Raw genomic sequence first — 22,247 nt, forward strand, 5'->3', positions numbered from 1 at the left:
CACAAGAAAATCTGTTGGCCAGGAAGTGGGATGGTAATTCAGCAGTTTAATTTATTCAGTGCGTGCAAGGCAATCACACCTGCAAAGCCCGGTAGGCACTTTCATAAGGTAAGTCGGAATACCAACTTTTGAGAAGTGCCTAGGAAAGGCATGCGTGAGAAATGCGCAATTTCTTAAAGTTGGAATCGGGCCCTTCTCCAAATTACTCAGTAGCTGCAAGAAACTGGACAGCTACTTTTCATCCCTGCTGATTTTCTCATTTGGACTGCAAGGAGATCCTGACATTAATAGAGACACCATGATAGTACTACAATGTAATGCTGCAAGACACACAGTCTATAGTCATGGATGGTTGAAATGACTTCACAACCAGAGAATATAGATCACTATCACTATAATCTAGATCACTATTCTAAGACTAAAATATGGAGCAAACTAAAAACAAAAGATGTTCCATTAGTTGTTTGGCTGAATAATAAATATAATAAAGGCAATCAGATACAGTGCATTTGGAAGTATTCCAACCCCTTTTTCCACATTACATTTCCAGTCTCATTACAAAGGGTCTGAATACTTATGTAAATAAGGTATGTTTTTATTTTATTTTTAATTTATACAATTGCAAACATTTCTAAAAAACAATTGTTGCTTTATCGTTATGGGGTGTTGTGTGTAGATCGATGAGGTAATTGTTTTATTTAATCAATTTTAGAATAAGGCTGTAACGTTTGTTCCATTACAGCCTTATTTTAAAATGGATCAACATAATACATTTAAAAAATCCATCAATCTACACCCAACACCCCGTAACGACAAAGCAAAAACAGGTATTTTTGCAAATTGTGGAGAAAGTCTAGGGGTCTGAATACTTTCCGAATGCACTGTTATAATAGTATTTAACTAAATATATACACAGTATATACTGTACGTCAGTTAGTACATTTTGTGAAAATGTAAACGTATAATAGCTATGCGTGACCCAAAACATCCCCTCTACCACCACCACCACTACTGTACCTCATATCCTGTCAACAATAAAATTCAGAAGGACATCTGGAGAGACGGTGCCCCTCTGTGAGAATGTGGTTGTGTCATCCTGTGCACCTCATCCATATTCAATGCAGAGGCAGCCCACTGAGATATTAGCATGAGGAGTTTGTGAGCTGGGTTTACAGCCCCAGCTTAATTATGTGACATCAATGCCAACCTAAGGACACGTCCCTGGAAGGAGGAAAGACCCCACCGGGAGATGGACAGTCCGACACGCCGTTGGAACCTAAAGAAAAAACGGTGACGGTGTGGGATTACGACCGCAATAAGTGGGGAAGAGAGTGATGGGAAATCTGTTTGCGTGGAAGAGCTGAGGCAGACAGCTCCGTTCAGGAATGGTCGAAACTCCTTCCAAAGGTCGGGATGGGATAAGGATGGGTGGAATGGAAAAGTGGTAGGAAATCGGCTACTTCTAGTCATCAGCATTGGTTAAAAACAGGACGGGAACTCATGTAACACAAACGCATCTCTGCCATGATCACGGTTGTATTCCACCAACACTGCAATGGACTCCTCCTGATTCCATCTGCATTCTTCTACCATTGCATTCTGATGCTGCATGACAAATAAAGGCGATTGGACCAAAATGGACCATGTACGTGTCAACACAACTGGTACAAAATACCGGTGGCAAATCATATCATACTGTGCATTTGCAAAAAATATTGCCTTGGGCAAAGTGAAATCAAAATGCTCTACCTTCGAACACTATAAAAAATCAATATTTGTCCCGCCCCACCCTCGTAGTTCAAGTGGAAACCACTTTGGCACCTTGATCCACATGAGTGTGTCCTTTGTCCATGTCATTAAGAGTCAGTATCTCAGGTCCCAATAGAGAGTGGCATCACTCCCTCAATACGCTGTTCCGTAATTATCCTTCCCCTGGCCTAGTCCCTCATTTAGGGGGATGGAGGCACTCTGTTAGAGCAGTCTGGTTCTTGTGCCAGTGAGATTTCCACAGAGTATTGTGGTAGATCCAGCCTTCTCCCTAAAAGGCAAGAACAAAGACACAAAAACCAGATGAGCATCCGTGGTTAAATTGAGCCGGATTCACCTGGAGCTGGGCTCCTGCACCTTGGGACAAAGCACCCTTAGTGGAGGTACCAACAATCAGATGTATCCGGTTTTCAGGGATAGAGCTCATTCAACCCTGCTCCCTTTTCCGCTGAAAACCGGATGTGGGACCACCGCTCAGGCGTTATCTTTCAGGTTAGATCAAAGAGCCGAGCTCCAGCACTTCATGGGTCCAGAGAGACAAGCAGGGTAAAAAGTCAGATAAAAGGTATGATCAACCAAGGTAAGGGATACGATTGAACATATAGTTTTATATTTAACCCTGGCTCAACCTCCTCCTGGAACGGTACCTTTTTGCTGAAATATGTGGGTGTCCAGGGCGAGTTATCCGCAGCTCTCTGCGTTTCCTCCCTTCTCTGGCGCTCCTCTAGACGATGCTTGTGTTCCGTGGCCTCGTCCATGTTCCCCTCCTTCAGTGACTTGGTGACATGCTGCCATAACCGCCTACACAGACACATAAACAAAATGTATATAATTGGGTATCACGAGCCCAAGAGTGGACAGAGCATGACATTCCATTCCAAGACCTACAGATTCTGTAATTGACAGTGCCCCCTTTCAACCAATCACAGAACAAACTGCTCTTCCCCATCATCCTGTTTACAACTCTAAATGCGCTGCTAGTTGTCAGCAGACCCTTTTTATGGCTTTTTAAGGTCATCAGAACCAAAGGACAACTGAACCCAATTCTTCACTGTATTAAAACTGTTGGACTCTTGACATGTTGATATAACCTGGAAATATATATACACTGAACAAAAATATAAACACAACATGCAACAATTTCAAATATTTTACTGAGTTACAGTTCATATAAGGAAATCAGTTAATTGAAATAAATTCGTTAGGCCCTAATCGATGGATTTCACATGACGGGGAATACAGATAGATATGCATCTGTTGGTTACAGATGCCTTAAAAGGAAGGGGTGTGGATTCCAAACATGCTTAATGTGTGAGATGTCTGGTGAATATGCAGGCCATGGAAGGACTGGGACATTTTCAGCTTCCAGGACTTGTGTACAAAAGATCCTTGCTACATGGGGCCATGCATTATCATGCTGAAACATGAGGTGATGGTGGCAGATTATTGGCACGACAATGGGCCTCAAGAACTTGTCATGGTATCTCTGTGCATTCAAATTGCAATCAATAAAATGCAATTATGTTCATTGTCCATAGTTTATGCCTGCTTGCCCATACCATAATTCCACAGTCACCATGGGCCACTCTGTTCACTGCGTTGACATCAGCAAACTGCTCGCCCACACAATGCCATACACGTGGTCTGCGGTTGTGAAGCCGGTTAGAAGTACCGTCAAATTATCGTAGAGAAATTAACATTCAATTCTCAGGCAACAGCTCTGGTGGACATTCCTGCAGTCTGCAGTCCAATTGCACGCTCTGTGGCACTGCAGATTTGAGAGTAGTGCACCTGTGTAATGATCATGCTGTTTAATCAGCTTCTTGATATGCCACACCTGTCAGGAGGATGGATTATCTTGGCAAAGGAGAAATGTTCACTAACAGGTACGTAAACAAATTTGAGAACAACGTTTGAGAGAAATGAGCTTTTTGTGCGTATGGAACATATCTGTGATGTTTCATGTTTCATGAGCTGGGATAAAAACAACACTTTACATGTTGCGTTTATATTTTTGTTCAGTGTACATTGTGATACTTTCCCTCATGTTATTAAAAGGTATAATGTGGATTTTATAACATAAAATGTCTGGACTTTATCATGGTCAAATTTGGACCCCACAGACTACGCATTTCATCTTAGAGATTGTTTTTCTTTATCAAAACTCCTTTAAACATTCTGTGAACACTTATGAGGAAATCTCAGGTTCATCTCATATGAGCAGTAAATGTGTTTTGTTCCCCGGATCAACTGGGCGGTCCCAATGACATTGTCTGTCCGTTAGAGCCCGCCTTCTCAAAGAACCCCTATAAATTAGAGGTCTTACTAAACAGAAATCAGATCAGGTGCCGAAGGGCAAGGACACATCATTGGAAAATATGATCCCATCTTCTTGGAAACCACACGCAGATCAAGGAAGCCAACTCAGACAGAACAATCCCCTAACAGGAACTCTGCTGAAACCGAAAAATGGTTCACTCATTACGAACCAGTCTTCAACGCACTCAAAAGGGGAACTGAATCAAAATGATATTGCACCCGAGTGCCTTAAAACACTATCCGTTTGGACTGAACAAACTGAGAGCTGAACTGAGAGAGAGACAGGGAGCCTATGCTTGAGCTCCGAAGAGGACCTTCTTCGCCCGAAAGCGCCAAACACCAGGACCCCTGACCGACCGTTTTGCCCTGTGTACCGCTCTATCACAACAGAAACTCAATTGAACCAGATGACAATCACATTCAAGTAAATACCTCATTGCATTGACGCTGTGTCTGTGTAAAAGTGGTGGCAGTAACTGATTAGAGACTGACAGCCTAGCCAAGCCCACTGGCGACTCCTGGTGGAGGAACCTATAATTTCACAGTTGTGAGGTTCTCATTTATTTCCCTCTCAGTTGATAAGACCATCTCGCCCTCAAAAGTCTGGTGAATGTATGCACTGTAGTATTTTCTGAGTTCAAGTGCGGAAGTTCATGTATACTGACCTGTGGAGATTCTCACCTCGATAACTGTGTTTTAATTCCGTTAGCCTATAACCCTGTTAACTACCTCATTTTCCAGCTTTAGTCTAGTAAATAAAGACGACTTTCAGAACGAGAATATAGTAACTGACGTTTTAAGACTATTGTTGATATAGGATTGGTGCAACGGTTAAGGGTAACTACTGACAGAGTTAATTAAAAAGGGACATCTCTATGTAAAAACCCTTAACGGTGCTCCAAATTAAGTACTAAACATTCGGGTCAATTCATTATTCCAGTAATTAGTCAATAAATGATCTTGAATATCCACAGCCAGCAAAAAACACACATAGGTAACACGATGGCTACTATAACGGCGACTGTGCAGTATACACCATAGCAAAAACATTTTAAAACTTTCTGAAACAGAAAACAAAAATGTATATTTCTTATTGGACAAGTCCGGATAGTCCCTCCTCGTTTCAGTCCTGTTTACTTCTGTTTGGTGCCTAATGAACATGACCCTGGTCCACTAAGAAGGGACCGTAAATACAGCATTTTGGACCCAGGAGCATCTTACCTGGACTCATTCCGTCCCTGCTTTTCCACAGGCCGGAGCTTCTTCTTGATGATTGGCAGTTTGGTTGTGTCAATCACTTTGGTCTCCCCACTACTATAGGTGAACTCCAGGGTTCCGTTCCACTCCCCCTGGGCCTTGCACACAATAGTGTTGGTCGGATTGTGTTTGATCTCTGCAGTCACCCTGAGAGGAACATAGCAGCAATGTTCAGAAAATTCCTTTTGTGGCAGCCCATCTCGTTGCTCAACATTACTCTTATGATATATTGTGCTGCCATAGTAATATTGAATTACAGTGAGGTCCAACAGTATTTGGACAGTGCCATGTTTGTTTATTTATTTAAATAAGAATGTTTGAAATGTATGTAACTGTCTCACTCATCATGATTCACAATTCACTCATGATTATCCGTAATCATGGTAGCATCCACATTCAAGTGTCGAGAAACATATTATATTCTTATTTACAATAAGAGTGGCTCCAAAATTAGACAATGCATTATACACCATTCATTTCTCGTCTGCTCAAAATAATCTGAAACGCAACCCAAAACAAACTGCAAATGCATCCAACAAGTTTATAGTCAGAAGCTTGATGTGGTCATTTGCATGTTAGAAATTTTGGACCAAATAACTTCACTTTTGACTACTTTAACACACATAAGTGAATTTGTCCAAATACTTTTAGTACCCTAAAAAAGGGGGCCTATGTACACAAAGTGTTGTAATTTATAAACCGTTTTACCCCTAAAAGCACCAACAGGTGATTGGAACTGATGGCAAAATGACACTTTCTGTTAAACAGTGACACTTCTTATTTTATTAATCTTTCGTAACACAAGTAAATGGTTTCAATTGAATCCCCCAAAATAAACATACCATTTAACACTTTCACACATATAGTCAAATCTGACATTATAAAATAGATGTGTTTTTTGTATTGCGTTGTATGTTTTGAGCAGTTATTTTGATACATTTCATCCATAGCAACTTGCCATGAACATGTCTTTGTTATCCATTCAAAGTGTTGTGTTCCTGTGATACTCAGGAGGTTGAGAAATTGGCGATTGAGCTAATCTGACATAACGGTACAACCTTAGCACACTGATATATTAGCGATATGGAACACTGGTGCTGTCAGACTTTTAGATCTAACTTTGGGATGCTATGGGCTATCAACTCAGTTCCAAATGCACCCGAAAGATGAGACTCAACTTGGTATACAGACATCGACTGGAATCTAAATATGTATTTACATTTACACTTCGTTATACTAGTGGGTGCCACGTCCAAATCGACAATTTCCCAAATCTGGGGTGGCTCAATAACTATATATTTTCAAGGTACATACATCTACCTATATTCCAATTGTGGTGCTTTAATCACAAACTTGTTTTTATTTTATATATTAATTCCATATTTTCAGGGACCATGATTATACAAAAGAGAGATTATTTTTCATTTTACACAGATATCATCCTTAAATGGAGTTATGTCAGTAACTAGTTGCTTGACAAAGAATTTCAAAAGGATAAATAAAAAAGAGCATTCAAATAATCTCTCTCTCACACACACACACACACACACACACACACACAGAGAGAGAGGGAGAGACCCACCTGTGTACCTTCCCTCCATAGAAAGGCTTGGTGTGGAATGTGACTGTGGCTGAGTAGCCACTCTTGGCACAGTTGATGATGACTTTGCCACCCAGCTCCACCCATGGCACGGTGAGGATGGAGCGGGCGTAGGCACAGGGCAGCGTGAAGACGTACTCCTCGTCATGCTCCAGAAGGCATAAGGTCCCTGGGGAGCAGAGAGGGAAAGATCAGGGTCAGGTCAGGTCAGATAAAGGTCAGCATCTTATTGGTGCTGGTCTGGTCCCAGGCTGTTTCTGCTCTCTTGGAACCTCTTGCAACCAAGACAATGAGTGACAACTGACAAGGAGTTGATATGATAGAGCAAACAGATTGAGTAATAAACAATCTGCATTTGGATCTAACCCAGAAACTTACCCTTGCACCATGTTGCTCCTTGTCAATAATAAGATGTTGGGAGTCAGTAATTCAATCAAACGATTTAGCTTGGTATGTGGCTCTTACTGATTTTCCTTTCAATTGGTTATGTTCCTAATAGCCCGTCACTAATCTAGATGAACCTTTAATAAAACTGTACATGCCGTAGAATACTGCAGAAGCTTTTGCAGAGACCACTAGGGAAATAAATGGCTACATCCTCTGCAAAATACAGTATTTCCATACCATAAATATATACATTCAGCCTCACTAACAACATCAATGGTGTGCATCATTAGCCAGGTCCCCCCGTTACTCAGGAAGAACAGAGGACGCCCACTGTGCACGACCCCACATCGCCCCATGCATTGATTTCTCTCCCTTTGTGATGTTCACAGTACCATCTTTTGGGATACGTGGACTGGATTCCCCATAAGGGAGGACATTAAAGTGAATGCACAACATCTCTTCACCTACGTCACCATACACAGCCTGTTGGGTCAAAAGGTCATGGGACATATAGTACAAATGAGCATTCCCACCAGCCCCTGCTCTGTGGGTTGCCCATCTATTGCTTTCATGTCTTACTTGTAAAACCAATTATCTTCCACTGCAAAAACACCTATGGGGGTTATCACTTAACCCAAGAGCAAACCATAGGAAAGCATAGAAAATGGCATAAGCATTTAGTCAATGCTATCGCCCTCTACTGTTAACTATTAGCTTTCGTATAAGCAGTGCAATCTCCCTGAATGAAATCGGTTTGAGTTTGCAACCCTAATTACCACAGAACACTTGATTAAATGAATGTCATGCCTGTGGTCATACATGTATTATTGCTAACTACTATAATTGAGTCAGTAGAGAAATCATGTGGAAGTTCATCCCATGACTGCCTGGCATATACTCTTTTGGCTATATTACAAGTGGGGAAATAAATGTATTTCGCAATCGATCCTTCTCCCCGACCCTCTGGTCTTACCCTGTCCACCTCTCCATAATGTGTATGCAGTGTACTGTACTGTCCAATGTCACTGAATTAATACGGTCTTTGGTTGAGAGCATAAAAGGCACAAAAAAAATTTGAGCATTTACAAACCTCACACATTGACCCACCGTGCTGTCCATGACAACCCACAGCCACCGCAAATCACAGCAGGACAAGATAGTATCTGATACATGCTTACAGTACTCTCTTCTCCACCAAATATCATGTTACTCAGCACCAAGCAACGCAGCACTAAATATCGGCTGCTCGAAAAAGTTCTCTCTTTTCATTAGAGGCGCATTACTCATCAAGATTCCAAACCACACAGGCCTCAAAATGTGAGAGGGTCACCGTCGTGCTTCGAAAGCAATCCCACGGTGAACGCACAAATCCTGTGGTATGATTCACCAGTTGTTAAAAAAAAGGTACGTCAAACATTTTCCTGGCATGGACAAATAGCGAACGAAGTTCAGGAATTTTTGTGGCAATTCAGGTAATCAATTTATTGTAAAATGTCAAAACGTTTTCTTAGAATGCACTCATATATACATTTTCTAATGGTATCAAGGTTTAAAAATATATATTTTGGTGTAAAAATAACAAATTATAAGTGCCTACTTTGCATAAATACATTGGGAGTATTTGCATATATGAAACATTAACATAAAGTGGTGGAACAGGACTTCAATCACCAAAAACTTGCTCTGCCTAGGCACCTCAAACTCAACTCTTGGACTTCAAAGCCTGTTCCGCTCCGTTTTTTTCATGGTTGCCCTCTAATCAGGGACTGATTTAGACCTGGGACACCAGATTGGTGCAATTAATTATCAGGTAGAACAGAAAACCAGCAGGCTCCGGACCTTGTCGGGTAAGAGTTGAATACCCCTGGCCTAGGTCTACCTGCACTCACCTGCGCCGTCTAGACTGCCTCATTAATTACTGTTGTTGTCATGTTCTGTTGCATAATTCAACAAGTGTGTGTCACAGCAGCCTTCACTTTGGCTCCCCCTCCTGGCCAGCTCAGGCATTCAGCGTTGCTGTCCTTTTAGCTGATGCCGAACCTACTCCTGGCAAACGCCCTTCACTCATCAACCCTGGACTTGTCTCATCATCATCATTACACACACCTGGTTCCAATCCCCACTATATACACTCCCTCTGCCATTTGTCTTTGTCGGTCATTGTAAATGTTACTTGTTTTCCTGAGAGAAATCTCTCTTACTCTTTCCTGAGTACTTTATATTTTGTACTTTGGGTTCGCCCTGTGCCTTTTTGTTTATGAAGATATATTTTGAGCACAACAGTGCTTGGGTTTCATCCCGCTTTGATCTATGGTGCTTAAATATATTCAGTAGTTCTATACCTGTGACTGCCTCCTCCTCTCTATACCAGTGAGTGTGCCAATAGCAAGATAGAGGATTGGCCCTAGATTACACCTCTCTATACATACTTTACACTGTTTGCGAAATCAGAAATAATATCACTATAATCAGAGTGTTAATTTTCGGAAGTTGTAATTTCAGTGCATCGAATTTGTAAACATTTAAAATGTATTAAAATTATTACTTTTTTCAATTCCACAACACCCATCAAAATAAAGCTGGCTGTCTTCTCTTGTGATGTGTCGAGAAGATGCGTTAAATGACCCTGTGCATCTTTCTTTTGGTGTTTTTCAGAGTCAGTAGTCTTTAGTGTCCTACGTTTTCATAACTGTGACCTTAATTGCCTACCGTCTAAGCCGTTAGTGTCTTAACGGCCGTTCCAGAGGTGCATGTTCATTAATTGTTTAAGGTTCAGTGAACAAGCATGGGAAACAGTGTTTAAACCCTTTACAATGAAGATCTGTGAAGTTATTTGGATTTTTACGAATTATCTTCAAAAGACAGGGTCCTGAAAAAGGGACGTTTCTTTTTTTGCTGAGTTTATGATTTGAACTCAATCATGTACGTACTTATGGTGTCAGTGTTTAACTTCTTATGGCTGGGGGCAGTATTGAGTAGCTTGAATGAATAAGGTGCCCAGAGTAAACTGCCTGCTACTCAGGCCCAGAAGCTAAGTTATGCATATTAGATGTTGGATAGAAAACACTCTGAAGTTTCTAAAACTGTTTGAATGATGTCTGTGAGTGTAACAGAACTCATATGGCAGGCAAAAACCTGAGAAAAAAATCCGCCAGGAAGTGGGAAATCTGAGGTTTGTAGGTTTTCAAGTCTTTGCCTATCCAATATACAGTGTAAAATTTGGTCCGATTGCACTTCCTACAGCTTCCACTAGATGTCAACAGTCTTTAGAACCTTGTTGTAGGCTTCTACTGTGAAGGGGGAGCGAATAAGAGCTGTTTGACTAAGAAGTCTGGCAGAATGCCATGAGCTAAGTCATGCGCGCGGCCGTGAGACCAAGCTCTGTTCCTTTTCATTTCTAAAGACAAAGGAATTGTCCGGTTGAAACATTATTGAAGATGTATGTTAAAAATATCCTAAAGATTGATTCTATCCATCGTTTGACATGTTTCTACGAACTGTAATATAACTTTTTTGACTTTTCATCTGGACTAAGTGCCTGCGCCTCATGAATTTGGATTTGTGAACTAAACGCGATAACAAAAAGGAGGTATTTGGACATAAATTATGGACTTTATCAAACAAAACAAACATTTATTGTGGAACTGGGATTCCTGAGAGTGCATTCCGATGAAGATCAAAGGTAAGTGAATATTTCTAATGCTATTTATGACATCTGTTGACTCCACAACCTGGCAGGTATCTGTATGGCTTGTTTTGCCTGAGCGCTGGACTCAGATTATTGCATGGTGTGCTTTTCCCGTAAAGCTTTTTTGAAATCTGATACAGCGGTTGCATTAAGGAGAAGTATATCTTTAATTCCATGTAAAAACACTTGTATTTTCATCAACATTTATGATGAGTTTCTGTAAATTGATGTGGCGCTCTGCAAAATCACCGGATGTTTTGGAAGCAAAACATTACTGAACATGTAAATGCACCAATGTAAACAGATTTTTGGATATAAATATGAACTTTATCGATCAAAACATACATGTATTGTGTAACATGAAGTCATATGAGTGTCTGATGAAGATCATCAAAGGTTAGTGATTAATTTTATCTCTATTTCTGCTTTTTGTGACTCCTCTCTTTGGCTGGAAAATCGTCTGTGTTTTTCTGTGACTAGGCACTGACCCTAACATAATCGCATGGTATGCTTTTGTCGTAAAGCCTTTTTGAAATCGGACACTGTGGTGGGATTAACAATAAGTGTATCTTTAAAATGGTGTATAATACTTGTGTGTTTGAGGAATTTTAATTATGAGATTTCTGTTGTTTGAATTTGGCGCCCTGCACTTTCACTGGCTGTTGTCAAATCAATCCCTTTAACGGGATTTCAGCCGTAAGAAATTAACTGAGCCTCAACAAACCCAAAGCACATCAATTCACTCACCTTCCCCTATCATGGACACACCAATGGACATGCCCATGAACTTGCTTCTTGTCCACACATGGGTGTTGACACACATACTCCTCTCAGGGCACTCGCAGTAGAATCCTGAGACGGGCGGGTGGTGGGACACCTGCTCAGCCACGAAGCGAACCCGGTAACACTCAGTCCCCGATGGATCGTCCTGTTGTTGGGTGTTGTTGGGGCCCCTGGAGGCTGCTTCTCTGGGGCCCTGAGACCTGAGGGGCCTCACTCTGTCCCGAGGCACCTCCCAGGAACAGTGGAAAGTCTCGCCCAGTGCCGGGTTGTAGGGCTTCTTGGCCACAGCTCCTTTGCGTCCCTCGTGGAAGGCGGTAAGGTAGTACTCGACGAAGCGTACGATACGGTCCTCCGCCGTGGCTCCAGCCGTGATGGACAGGAACATGTCCGGGTGGGCCATGAAGTTAGCGTACATCTCCAGCAGGGAGCGCTTCTCCAGGATGAACGTGGGCAGCACCACCTGGTAAACAAGATGGGAGGCAACCGTTAAACTACATGAGGGAGACACTTCACTAGATTGCTGGTAGGGAACAGCAATAAAGAGGCGGACTAGTCATAAGTTAAACTAAAAGCTTTTTTTAGTGTCATTCTATTGCCGTTTTGATGCTATTGATGAATTTACTCAACTGAGAAGGCTAGTGAAATGTACATACCAGTACATAAACAAGGCATTCCTATTCAGTGAACCGGTAAACATTGGCCATAGCAGCTCTAACATTCCAAGGGAAAACTACAGTGCCTTGCAAAAGTATTCATCCCCCTTGGCATTTTTCCTATTTTGTTGCATTACATCCTGGAATTGAAATGGATTTTTATTTGGATTTCATGTAATGGACATACACAAAATAGTCCAAATTGGTGAAGTGAAATGAAAAAATATATATATATTTTTTAAATACGAAAAGTGGTGCATGCATATGTATTCACCCCTTTGAAGGAATGATGGATGGTGCTAAATACAGGGAAATTCTTGAGGGAAATCTGTTTCAGTCTTCAAGAGATTTGAGACTAGGACGGAGGTTCCCCTTCCAGCAGGACAATGACCCTAAGCATACTGCTAAAGCAACTCTCGAGTAGTTTAAGGGGAAACATTTAAATGTCTTGGAATGGCCTAGTCAAAGCCCAGACCTCAATCCAATTGAACCAGCGGTACCCATCCAACTTGAAGGAGCTGGAGCAGTTTTGCTCCAGCTCCCTCCAGTGGCTAGATTTGCTAAGCTTATAGAGACATACCCCAAGAGACTTGCAGCTATAATTGCTGCAAAAGGTGGCTTTACAAAGTATTAACTTTGGGGGGTGAATAGTTATGCACACTCAAGTTTTGTCTTATTTATTATTTGTTTTACCTCATAAATTATTTTGCATCTTCAAAGTGTTAGGCATGTTGTGTAAATCAAATGATGCAAACCACCCAAAAATCTATTTTAATTCCAGGTTGTAAGGCAACAAAATAGGAAAAATGCCAAGGGGGTGAATACTTTCGCAAGTCACTGTACGAAGAGAGCAGAGAGTGTTGGCTGTCTTAAAAAGAAATCATGACATTCCTACATAAATCTCTTCCGTGAACAAGTAAGTGTTGTGTTGGCCATACCAGCTCTAACATTCCAAGGAAAAGACATGAAGAGAGCGTCAGCTGTCTTACCCGGGTGAGGTCCATGCCCAGTTTGAGCTGGGAGAGGAGGTGCAGGATGATGCTCCGCTGGTCGTCCAACACTCCCAGGTCCTCCTCGTCATTGTCCTCCATGTCAGTCACCTCCTCACTGGGGCTGACGGCCTCCAACCCCGCTGGGTGCTGCTGAAACAACAAAGCCAACAACAGAGACACAAGACTTAGAGTGATCTGACATACAGTGCCAGTCAAAAGTTTGGACACGCCTCCTCATTCAAGGGTTGTTCTTTATTTTTTTACTATTGTCTTCATTGTAGAATAATAATGAAGTCATCAAAACTATAAAATAACACACATGGAATCAGATAGCAACCAAAAAAGTGTTACGCAAATCAAAATGTATTTTATATTTGAGAATCTTCGAAGTAGCCACCCTTTGCCTTGACGACAGCTTTGCACACTCTTGGCATTCTCACAACCAACTTCCTGAGGGAGTCACCTGCAATGCATTTCAATTAACAGGTGTGCCTTGTTAAAAGTTAATTTGTGGAATTTCTTTCTTTCTTAATGCGTTTGAGCCAATCAGTTGTGTTGTAAAGGTAATTATGATGCAACTCTGATAGTGATACGATATGGATTACAATCATCATCCTGAATATTAAGCATATACTCACTTCATGTTACACACATAGACACTCAAACATGCAAATTGGCTGGGTTATTATTTATTTGGACATCGCACATTATAGTCTTACTCTTATCCAGACATCATACACACTAAATCACATCCAATATCACACACATCAACCTACTCAGATGTACTATACAGATAATATCTTGATAATATCCACATTTTCTGTGGCATTGGCTCACAGGCAAGGGAATAAAACCAAATATTGCTACATTTGTATCAGACATTTGAAATCTCTAATTTTGACCGTCATAATGCCTCTTATTGCAGTAACTTCACAAGCACTAATTATGGTCAATTTGGAATAGTGTCTAGCCATGGTAATTGGTGAAATAAGTATAGCCAGTTATAATTGTAATGGTTTAGCAGATTATTAAAAAAAGATCAGTCTTTACGTGGCTAAAAGAAAAGGAATATAGCATACACTGTTTACAAGAAACTCACTCTACATCCTTAGATGAAGTTGCGTGGAAAAGGGTATGGGGTGGTGAATTGTCTGTCGTGGACAAAGGAACCCTTTAAGTACCAGGCAGGGAACACAACCAATTTAATTGTTCCATACACTCTTGTTCCATTTATCACTTCTTTACATTTCCTTCCCTAGAATGACGGTTCAGCAACATGCAGGGGTTCAAGGTAATCCTCAGAGAATTTCCCTGAGAGTGCACTGCCTGATTCCTTACAACGGCTTAGTGCCTCCAGCACGGACTCACAATGCCTTCACAAGCCTTTGATATGGTTGATATGGTGCAGTGAACGTGGACAGGGTTGTGTCCTCCATTTGTGTTCCAGCATTCAGCTGGTGGCGGATCCAATATAGGTTAAAGAAGAGCCCCAGTGCCTTTGACAAAGCCTAATATATAATGTAAGAAAGTGCTCTGTGGCCAACCAAAACTGTCTTCTTCTTCTCCTCCTTCCTTCTTCCTCCTTTTTCACTCTCCCTGCCTTTTTATTTTATTTTTCTAACCATGTACAGTATGCATATGCATCTGACACGTGACAGACCGCAATGAAAAGTAAATGTAACAAAAAATGTCACTGAGTGTGGGACAGAATACGGTTCTCTGCAAATTACAGCCTGTGTGATGCATTATACAAACAGAATGAACCATTCCTTGGCAAATGCATACATGACTCACTCAGATATCAGGAGCTTTATACTACTTGTGTGGAGAAGAGAGCACAGAGGTACTCCTAGAGCGACATAGCAGAGCGAGAAGAGAGCACAGAGGTACTCCTAGAGCGACATAGCAGAGCGAGAAGAGAGCACAGAGGTACTCCTAGAGCGACATAGTGGAGCGAGAACAGAGCACAGAGGTACTCCTAGAGCGACATAGCGGAGCGAGAAGAGAGCACAGAGGTACTCCTAGAGCGACATAGCGGAGCGAGAAGAGAGCACAGAGGTACTCCTAGAGCGACATAGCGGAGCGAGAAGAGAGCACAGAGGTACTCCTAGAGCGACATAGCGGAGCGAGAAGAGAGCACAGAGGTACTCATAGAGCGACATAGCGGAGCGGAGAAAGAGAGCACAGAGGTACTCCTAGAGCGACATAGCGGAGCGAGAAGAGAGCACAGAGGTACTCCTAGAGCGACATAGCGGAGCGAGAAGAGAGCACAGAGGTACTCCTAGAGCGACATAGCGGAGCGAGAACAGAGCACAGAGGTACTCCTAGAGCGACATAGCGGAGCGAGAAGTGAGCACAGAGGTACTCCTAGAGCGACATAGCGGAGCGAGAAGAGAGCAGAGGTACTCCTAGAGCGACATAGTGGAGCGAGAACAGAGCACAGAGGTACTCCTAGAGCGACATAGTGGAGCGAGAACAGAGCACAGAGGTACTCCTAGAGCGACATAGCGGAGCGAGAAGTGAGCACAGAGGTACTCCTAGAGCGACATAGCGGAGCGAGAACAGAGCACAGAGGTACTCCTAGAGCGACATAGCGGAGCGAGAACAGAGCACAGAGGTACTCCTAGAGCGACATAGCGGAGCGAGAACAGAGCACAGAGGTACTCCTAGAGCGACATAGCGGAGCGAGAAGTGAGCACAGAGGTACTCCTAGAGCGACATAGCGGAGCGAGAAGAGAGCACAGAGGTACTCCTAGAGCGACATAGTGGAGCGAGAACAGAGCACAGAGGTACTCCTAGAGCGACATAGCGGAGCGAGAAGTGAGCACAGAGGTACTCCTAGAGCGACATAGCGGAGCGAGAAGAGAGCACAGAGGTACTCCTAGAGCGACATGGTGGAGCGAGAAGAGGAGATAAAGAAACAGAGGGAGCAAAGAGAGAAATCACCAGGAGGAATCTGCCTTTCTGTCACCTGAATATTTCATTCCATGCAATGACACACACACAGACCCAGGAGGTAGCATGCCCCAGAAGCAGAGGGATATAAATAGCTAGAAAGAGGGAAAAGGAGGTGTGTTGCGATTCACACTAACAATTTTTTTTTAAACGGCTCTTAATAATGAGCGGAAATTCCTTGAGGCCAACTCAGTTCTACCTCTATCCATTGAGTCATGCAAGCAGGTCTACTCTCCTCAACACTGTCGACATGACATGTCGCTAGCCTCTGTTATTGTACAACAGAAACAGCCAAAGCATTCAGCTAGATAGGAATACCTTGTTGGCCGCCAAAACCACTTGACTACCAGGTCACTAAATGTGTCCACTTGTTTTCATGGAATTGGGGTTTGGCACAAAGTCTTCAGGGTTTCTGCCTTCACTGTTTTAGGGTGTGACAGTTGGTCAAACTACAGAGGGATAGATAGCTCAGCAAAAGCACTTCACGGCATGGCTCATCAACTTCTATCCACAGCATTGATTTTTATCAGTGCAACAAACAAAACGGAAAAAGGACTGCATTCTGCGGTCAAATGGAGGCAGAGTAGACACTCCATTGGTCAATATCACAGAGACAGGCAAACTCATGTGTCAGGATGAAGGCTAATGTCACAATCTATTTCAACAACGACCCGTAAAACAATAAAATGCTATTTGAAAGAAACACACTGAGCGTCACTCTCCGTTCCATAAAACATTAGAACGGCTTTCAAAAGGGGTGCCACAAAATGTGCAACGCACAGAATTAGCTGCAATCTCACTCTCTTTTACCTCAAAACACATCTATCCCCCTCGGGCATACTAAATACACACACACACACACACACACACACACACAGTCTAACTTTAAACACCTTCGCTTACGTTGCAGGGCTGAGAAGACACCGGCTTGCTCTCAGTACAGCTGGATCTCATCTCCGGTATGCTGTTTGTGTATGGATGAAAGACGCGCCGATCACAGACACACAGTTCCACGCCAGGTGTCCACAATGTCCTGTTTCTACCCACTGTTGCAGAAAGGTACGACTACAAAAGACAACAAAAAAAGTCTCCGGAACACAATGCTACCGTTAAAATGATGTTCAGTTAAAGCTCCTTCAGCCATCTCCTCATGCCATTTGTAGAGAGAGCCTTTATAGTGCTGAGAGGCTCGTTCTGCCGAGAGAACTTTGTGCAGAGTTGTCCGGCTGGAGAGAGACATGCGCTGTGTGTTGGAGGTTGTAAACACCCTAGTCCAGTGCGTGTCGAGGAGAGCGGAGTGAAAGTAATGGCACTGTACTCTCTCTCTCTCTCTACCTCATGTTTCCCTACGCTTCCCTCCTCTCGTCCTTACTTCTCCTCTCCTGGCTGTCACACGATGGTGTGGATCAGCCGGCTTAATTAAGCAGCAGTTTGGCAGCTCTGGAGACCCCATCAGCCCTGGTTCTGCAGGAGCTACTGTAGGGTGGGTGGCTGGCTTTCAAACAACACCATCTCTATCGCTCTTTTTCTCTCTCTCACTTTCACACTCTTTATTTAGCACTTTCACTCTTTCTTTCGCTCTCATTTCGCAAACTTGTTTTTTTCGTCCCACAGTATGTCATTGAACACTGGTCTTTCATTCATCCTTCCTCTCTCTCCTCATTCACCACACTGTTTTCTTATCACATGTTCACTCTTCTTAACTAGCTCCCTCTTCTGTTACACCCCCCTCTCTCTCTTTGCACTCTCCCTCTCTTAAGGCGTCAGGGGAGTGTGTGGGCGGATAGCTGGGATAGGGGAAAAGTCTGGTCATGCTCTCACTTCAAAGGCAAACTCTTTCTTCTACTTGACTTGAGCAGATTAACCTTTTAGGTCCATTCAACATCCACCATCATTCCCTATCCTCTTCCTCCTCATCCTCCACTTCTCCGCCAAATGTCATGACATCCCCCTGTTCCTCTGTCGCTGCTCCCCTCCCTCGCTCATTCCTTCCGCAAATACTGACCTTTTTGATATAATGGAACTGTCCTCGTTTCACCTTCACCTTCTCAGCACACAACTAGCCCAGGAGATTCTCTCCTCTGTTCCCCTTTGTTTCACATGCTGAAAAAGTCACTAAATTAGTTATTAGGTCTTTGGAGACGCAGTGAGATGTCAACGTTGTTGTGGTAAATGACATTTGATTTTCTTGTGTGTTCAGTCAGCCGAAACAACGTCTTCATTAGTTCTGAGCCGTTTATTTTTTGTTGTTGTCTCTGAATGGCTCGCTTAAAACAGCTGCTTCCGTTTCTACGAATTTCAAACAAAAAGGAGCTAAACACCCTGAACTTTTCTCCGATAACAACATCGATAATAATGTCAACTCCGGGAGTAGAATCACCAGAGGCATCGTCAGAGAACGGATCAGCCTCGGAGCCCTCGACAGACGCACCCCGAGAACTCCAGTTCATACTGTGCTGTCTCGCTCTGTTCGGATATTGACCGATAAAACAGAAGCCGTGGGGTTTCACACCCTGGCACGTTGATCAGCACAGACGGAAAAGAGCTGCGCTGTCTGCCTCTCCAACACTGATAAATGTCCATAGAGAGGAACCTGGATCAGATCGGAGCTGCTCAAGGCCCGTATTTATACTGATCTCGGATCAGGTCCCCCCTTGTCCAAGTAAACTTATTAATCTTGATCTAAAAGGAAAAGCTGGTCCTAGATCAGCACTCCAACTCTGAGACGCTTTATAAATACAAACTATGTCACTCCTGAGCCTATAGGCAAAACAATGAGACATGTTATTGGATGGGTTAAAACAATTGATGACTATATCTTTAGCTGTAAACGGTCTAATAAGTCATTATATATAAAGGAGCCATACAGGTCTTCTAATGGAGAGGTCATGAAGGGACGTAGGCTCTACTTTCTTACTTTCAAAAAAAGTGAGGAGAGTGCATCTTAATAAGATAGCAGGCATTGCTAGTGGGGAGAGCGGGATGAGCAGGGTAGTAGCAGCTGGGAAGGAAAGCCCTTGGGAAGAGGGCTTTTTGGCCTGACAAGGAATTGCAATAAAGACAGAGCCAAAATCTAAGACAAAGAAAAGTACTACGAGCCCGCGAGGCTGAAGCAAAAAACATTGGAAAAAATAACCTGAGAAGGGAGCGTGGTTTCAACATGGCTACGCAAAAGACATGTTCCTAGGCCTCTCCGCTTAAGGGTAGATACTTTTATGTTTTAACCTTTTATCTATCAAAACGAGCACACACTTTGCACAGCTCCTGGCTCTAGCAACATTTGGACGGCATTCTCGAATATGCCTGGAACTGGGAAAACCAGATGAAACGTTAAACAAGAGGACGCGACGAAGACTAGCAACAAGATGGCGGATGCTAGCGTTATGGAGATGCTATTCACTATTTGCACAGTAATGGCTACACTACGCTCTAGGGTTGAATGGCGGGAACCCGATTACCGAGCTTTATCATTTTCCTAGGATACATACAGTGGGGAGAACAAGCATTTGATACACTGCCAATTTTGCAGGTTTTCCTACTTACAAAGCATGTAGAGGTCTGTAATTTTTATCATAGGTACACTTCAACTGTGAAAGACGGAATCTGAAACAAAAATTTAAAAATCACATTGTATCATTTTTAAGTAATTAATTTGCATTTTATTGCATGACATAAGTATTTGATACGCCAGAAAAGTTTATATTTGGTACAGAAACCTTTGTTTGCAATTACAGAGATCATACGTTTCCTGTAGTTCTTGACCATGTTTGCACACACTGCAGCAGGGATTTTGGCCCACTCCTCCATGCAGACCTTCTCCAGATCCTTCATGTTTCAGGGCTGTCACTGGGCAATACGGACTTTCAGCTCCCTCCAAAGATTTTCTATTGGGTTCAGGTCTGGAGACTGGCTAGGCCACTCCAGGACCTTGAGATGCTTCTTACGGAGCCACTCCTTAGTTGCCCTGGCTGTGTGTTTCGGGTCATTGTCATGCTGGAAGACCCAGCCACGACCAATCTTCAATGCTCTTACTGAGGGAAGGAGGTTGTTGGCCAAGATCTCGCGATACATGGCCCCATCCATCCTCCCCTCAATACGGTGCAGTCGTCCTGTCCCCTTTGCAGAAAAGCATCCCCAAATAATGATGTTTCCACCTCCATGCTTCACGGTTGGGATGGTGTTCTTGGGGTTGTACTCATCCTTCTTGTTCCTCCAAACACGGCGAGTGGAGTTTAGACCAAAAAGCTATTTTTTTCTCATCAGACCACATGACCTTCCTCCTCTGGATCATCCAGATGGTCATTGGCAAACTTCAGACGGGCCTGGACATGTGCTGGCTTGAGCAGGGGGACCTTGCGTGTACTGTAGGATTTTAATCCATGACGGCGTAGTGGGTTACTAATGGTTTTCTTTGAGACTGTGGTCCCAGCTCTCTTCAGGTCATTGAACTGGTCCTGCCGTGTAGTTCTGGGCTGATCCCTCACCTTCCTATGATCATTGATGCCCCACGAGGTGAGATCTTGCATGGATACCCAGACCGAGGGTGATGGACCGTCATCTTGACCTTCTTCCATTTTCTAATAATTGCGCCAACAGTTGTTGCCTTCTCACCAAGCTGCTTGCCTATTGTCCTGTAGCCCATCCCAGCCTTGTGCAGGTCTACAATTGTATCCCTGATGTCCTTACACTGCTCTCTGGTCTTGGCCATTGTGGAGAGGTTGAAGTCTGTTTGATTGAGTGTGTGGACAGGTGTCTTTTGTACAGGTAACAAGTTCAAACAGGTGCAGTTAATACAGGTAATGAGTGGAGAACAGGAGGACTTCTTAAAGAAAAACTAACAGGTCTGTGAGAGCCGGAATTCTTACTGGTTGGTAGGTGATCAAATACTTATGTCATGCAATGAAATGCAAATTAATTACTTAAAAATCATACAATGTGATTTTCTGGATTTTTGTTTTAGACTCCGTCTCTCACAGTTGAAGTGTACCTATGATAAAAATTACAGACCTCAATGCTTTGTAAGTAGGAAAACCTCGAAAATCGGCAGTGTATCAAATACTTGTTCTCCCCACTGTATATGGCCCGAACACAGACTCCCTCAAATTTATGTCTGACATGACTTTATTATTTAATCAACTCCCTCAAGGGACTTGGGTTTATAGCAGGAGATGTTAACTGTACTGTGGGTAAACTGAATAAATCATCAACTGCTCTAGTCTCGAATCATAGAGCCTGAAATACTCTTAGAAGCATGTGTGATTCATCTGGTTTTAGTAGGCGTTATGGAGAGAGCTACACTACATGGCCAAACCCATTCAAAGTAGTGTATTCGGCTATTTCAGCCACACCCATTGCTGACAGGTGAATAAAAAACATTGGCAGTAGAATGGCCTTTACTGAAGAGCTCAGTGACTTTCAACGTGGCACTGTCATAGGATGGCACCTATCCAACAGGTCAGTCCGTCAAATATCTGCCCTGCTAGAGCTGCCCCAGTCAACTGTACGTGCTGTTATTGTGAAGTGGAAATGTCTAGAAGCAACAATGGCTCAACCGCAAAATGGTAGGCCACACAAGCTCACAGACCAGAACCGGCGAGTGCTGGAGCACGTAGCATGTAAAAATCGTCTGTCCTCGTTTGCAACATTCACTACCAAGTTCCAAACTGCCTCTGGAAGCAACGCCAGCACAATAACTTTGTCGGGAGCTTAATGAATTGGGTTTCCATGGCTGAGCAGCCGCACATGCCAAGCGTGAGCTGGAGTGTTGTAAAGCTCGCCGCCATTGGACTCTGGAGCAGTGGAACCGCGTTTCCTGCAGTGATGAATTATGCTTCACCATCTTGTAG

At 43.0% G+C, this 22,247-nt stretch overlaps 1 protein-coding gene across 3 annotated transcripts in view; it reads right to left on the reverse strand.

Annotated features, from left to right (window-relative positions):
• Positions 1–842: 842 nt before the first annotated feature.
• LOC112229965 (oxysterol-binding protein-related protein 10-like) overlaps positions 843–22,247 on the reverse strand; it is a 94,377-nt gene continuing 72,972 nt past the window's right edge. For 2 of the 3 annotated variants that reach the window (XM_042310291.1, XM_042310293.1), the window contains 6 exons: positions 13,444–13,596; positions 11,766–12,261; positions 6,926–7,112; positions 5,308–5,490; positions 2,415–2,568; positions 843–2,038 (listed from right to left, as the gene is read on the reverse strand). In XM_042310291.1, the coding sequence (XP_042166225.1) occupies positions 1,946–2,038; positions 2,415–2,568; positions 5,308–5,490; positions 6,926–7,112; positions 11,766–12,261; positions 13,444–13,596 (1,266 nt within the window). In that variant the 3' untranslated portion in view covers positions 843–1,945. The remainder of the gene's footprint in view (positions 2,039–2,414; positions 2,569–5,307; positions 5,491–6,925; positions 7,113–11,765; positions 12,262–13,443; positions 13,597–22,247) is intronic. The other variant, XM_042310292.1, reaches the window with a different exon arrangement.

The sequence above is a fragment of the Oncorhynchus tshawytscha genome, linkage group LG31 (genome assembly GCF_018296145.1).
Source record: "Oncorhynchus tshawytscha isolate Ot180627B linkage group LG31, Otsh_v2.0, whole genome shotgun sequence".
NCBI lineage: Eukaryota > Metazoa > Chordata > Actinopteri > Salmoniformes > Salmonidae > Oncorhynchus > Oncorhynchus tshawytscha.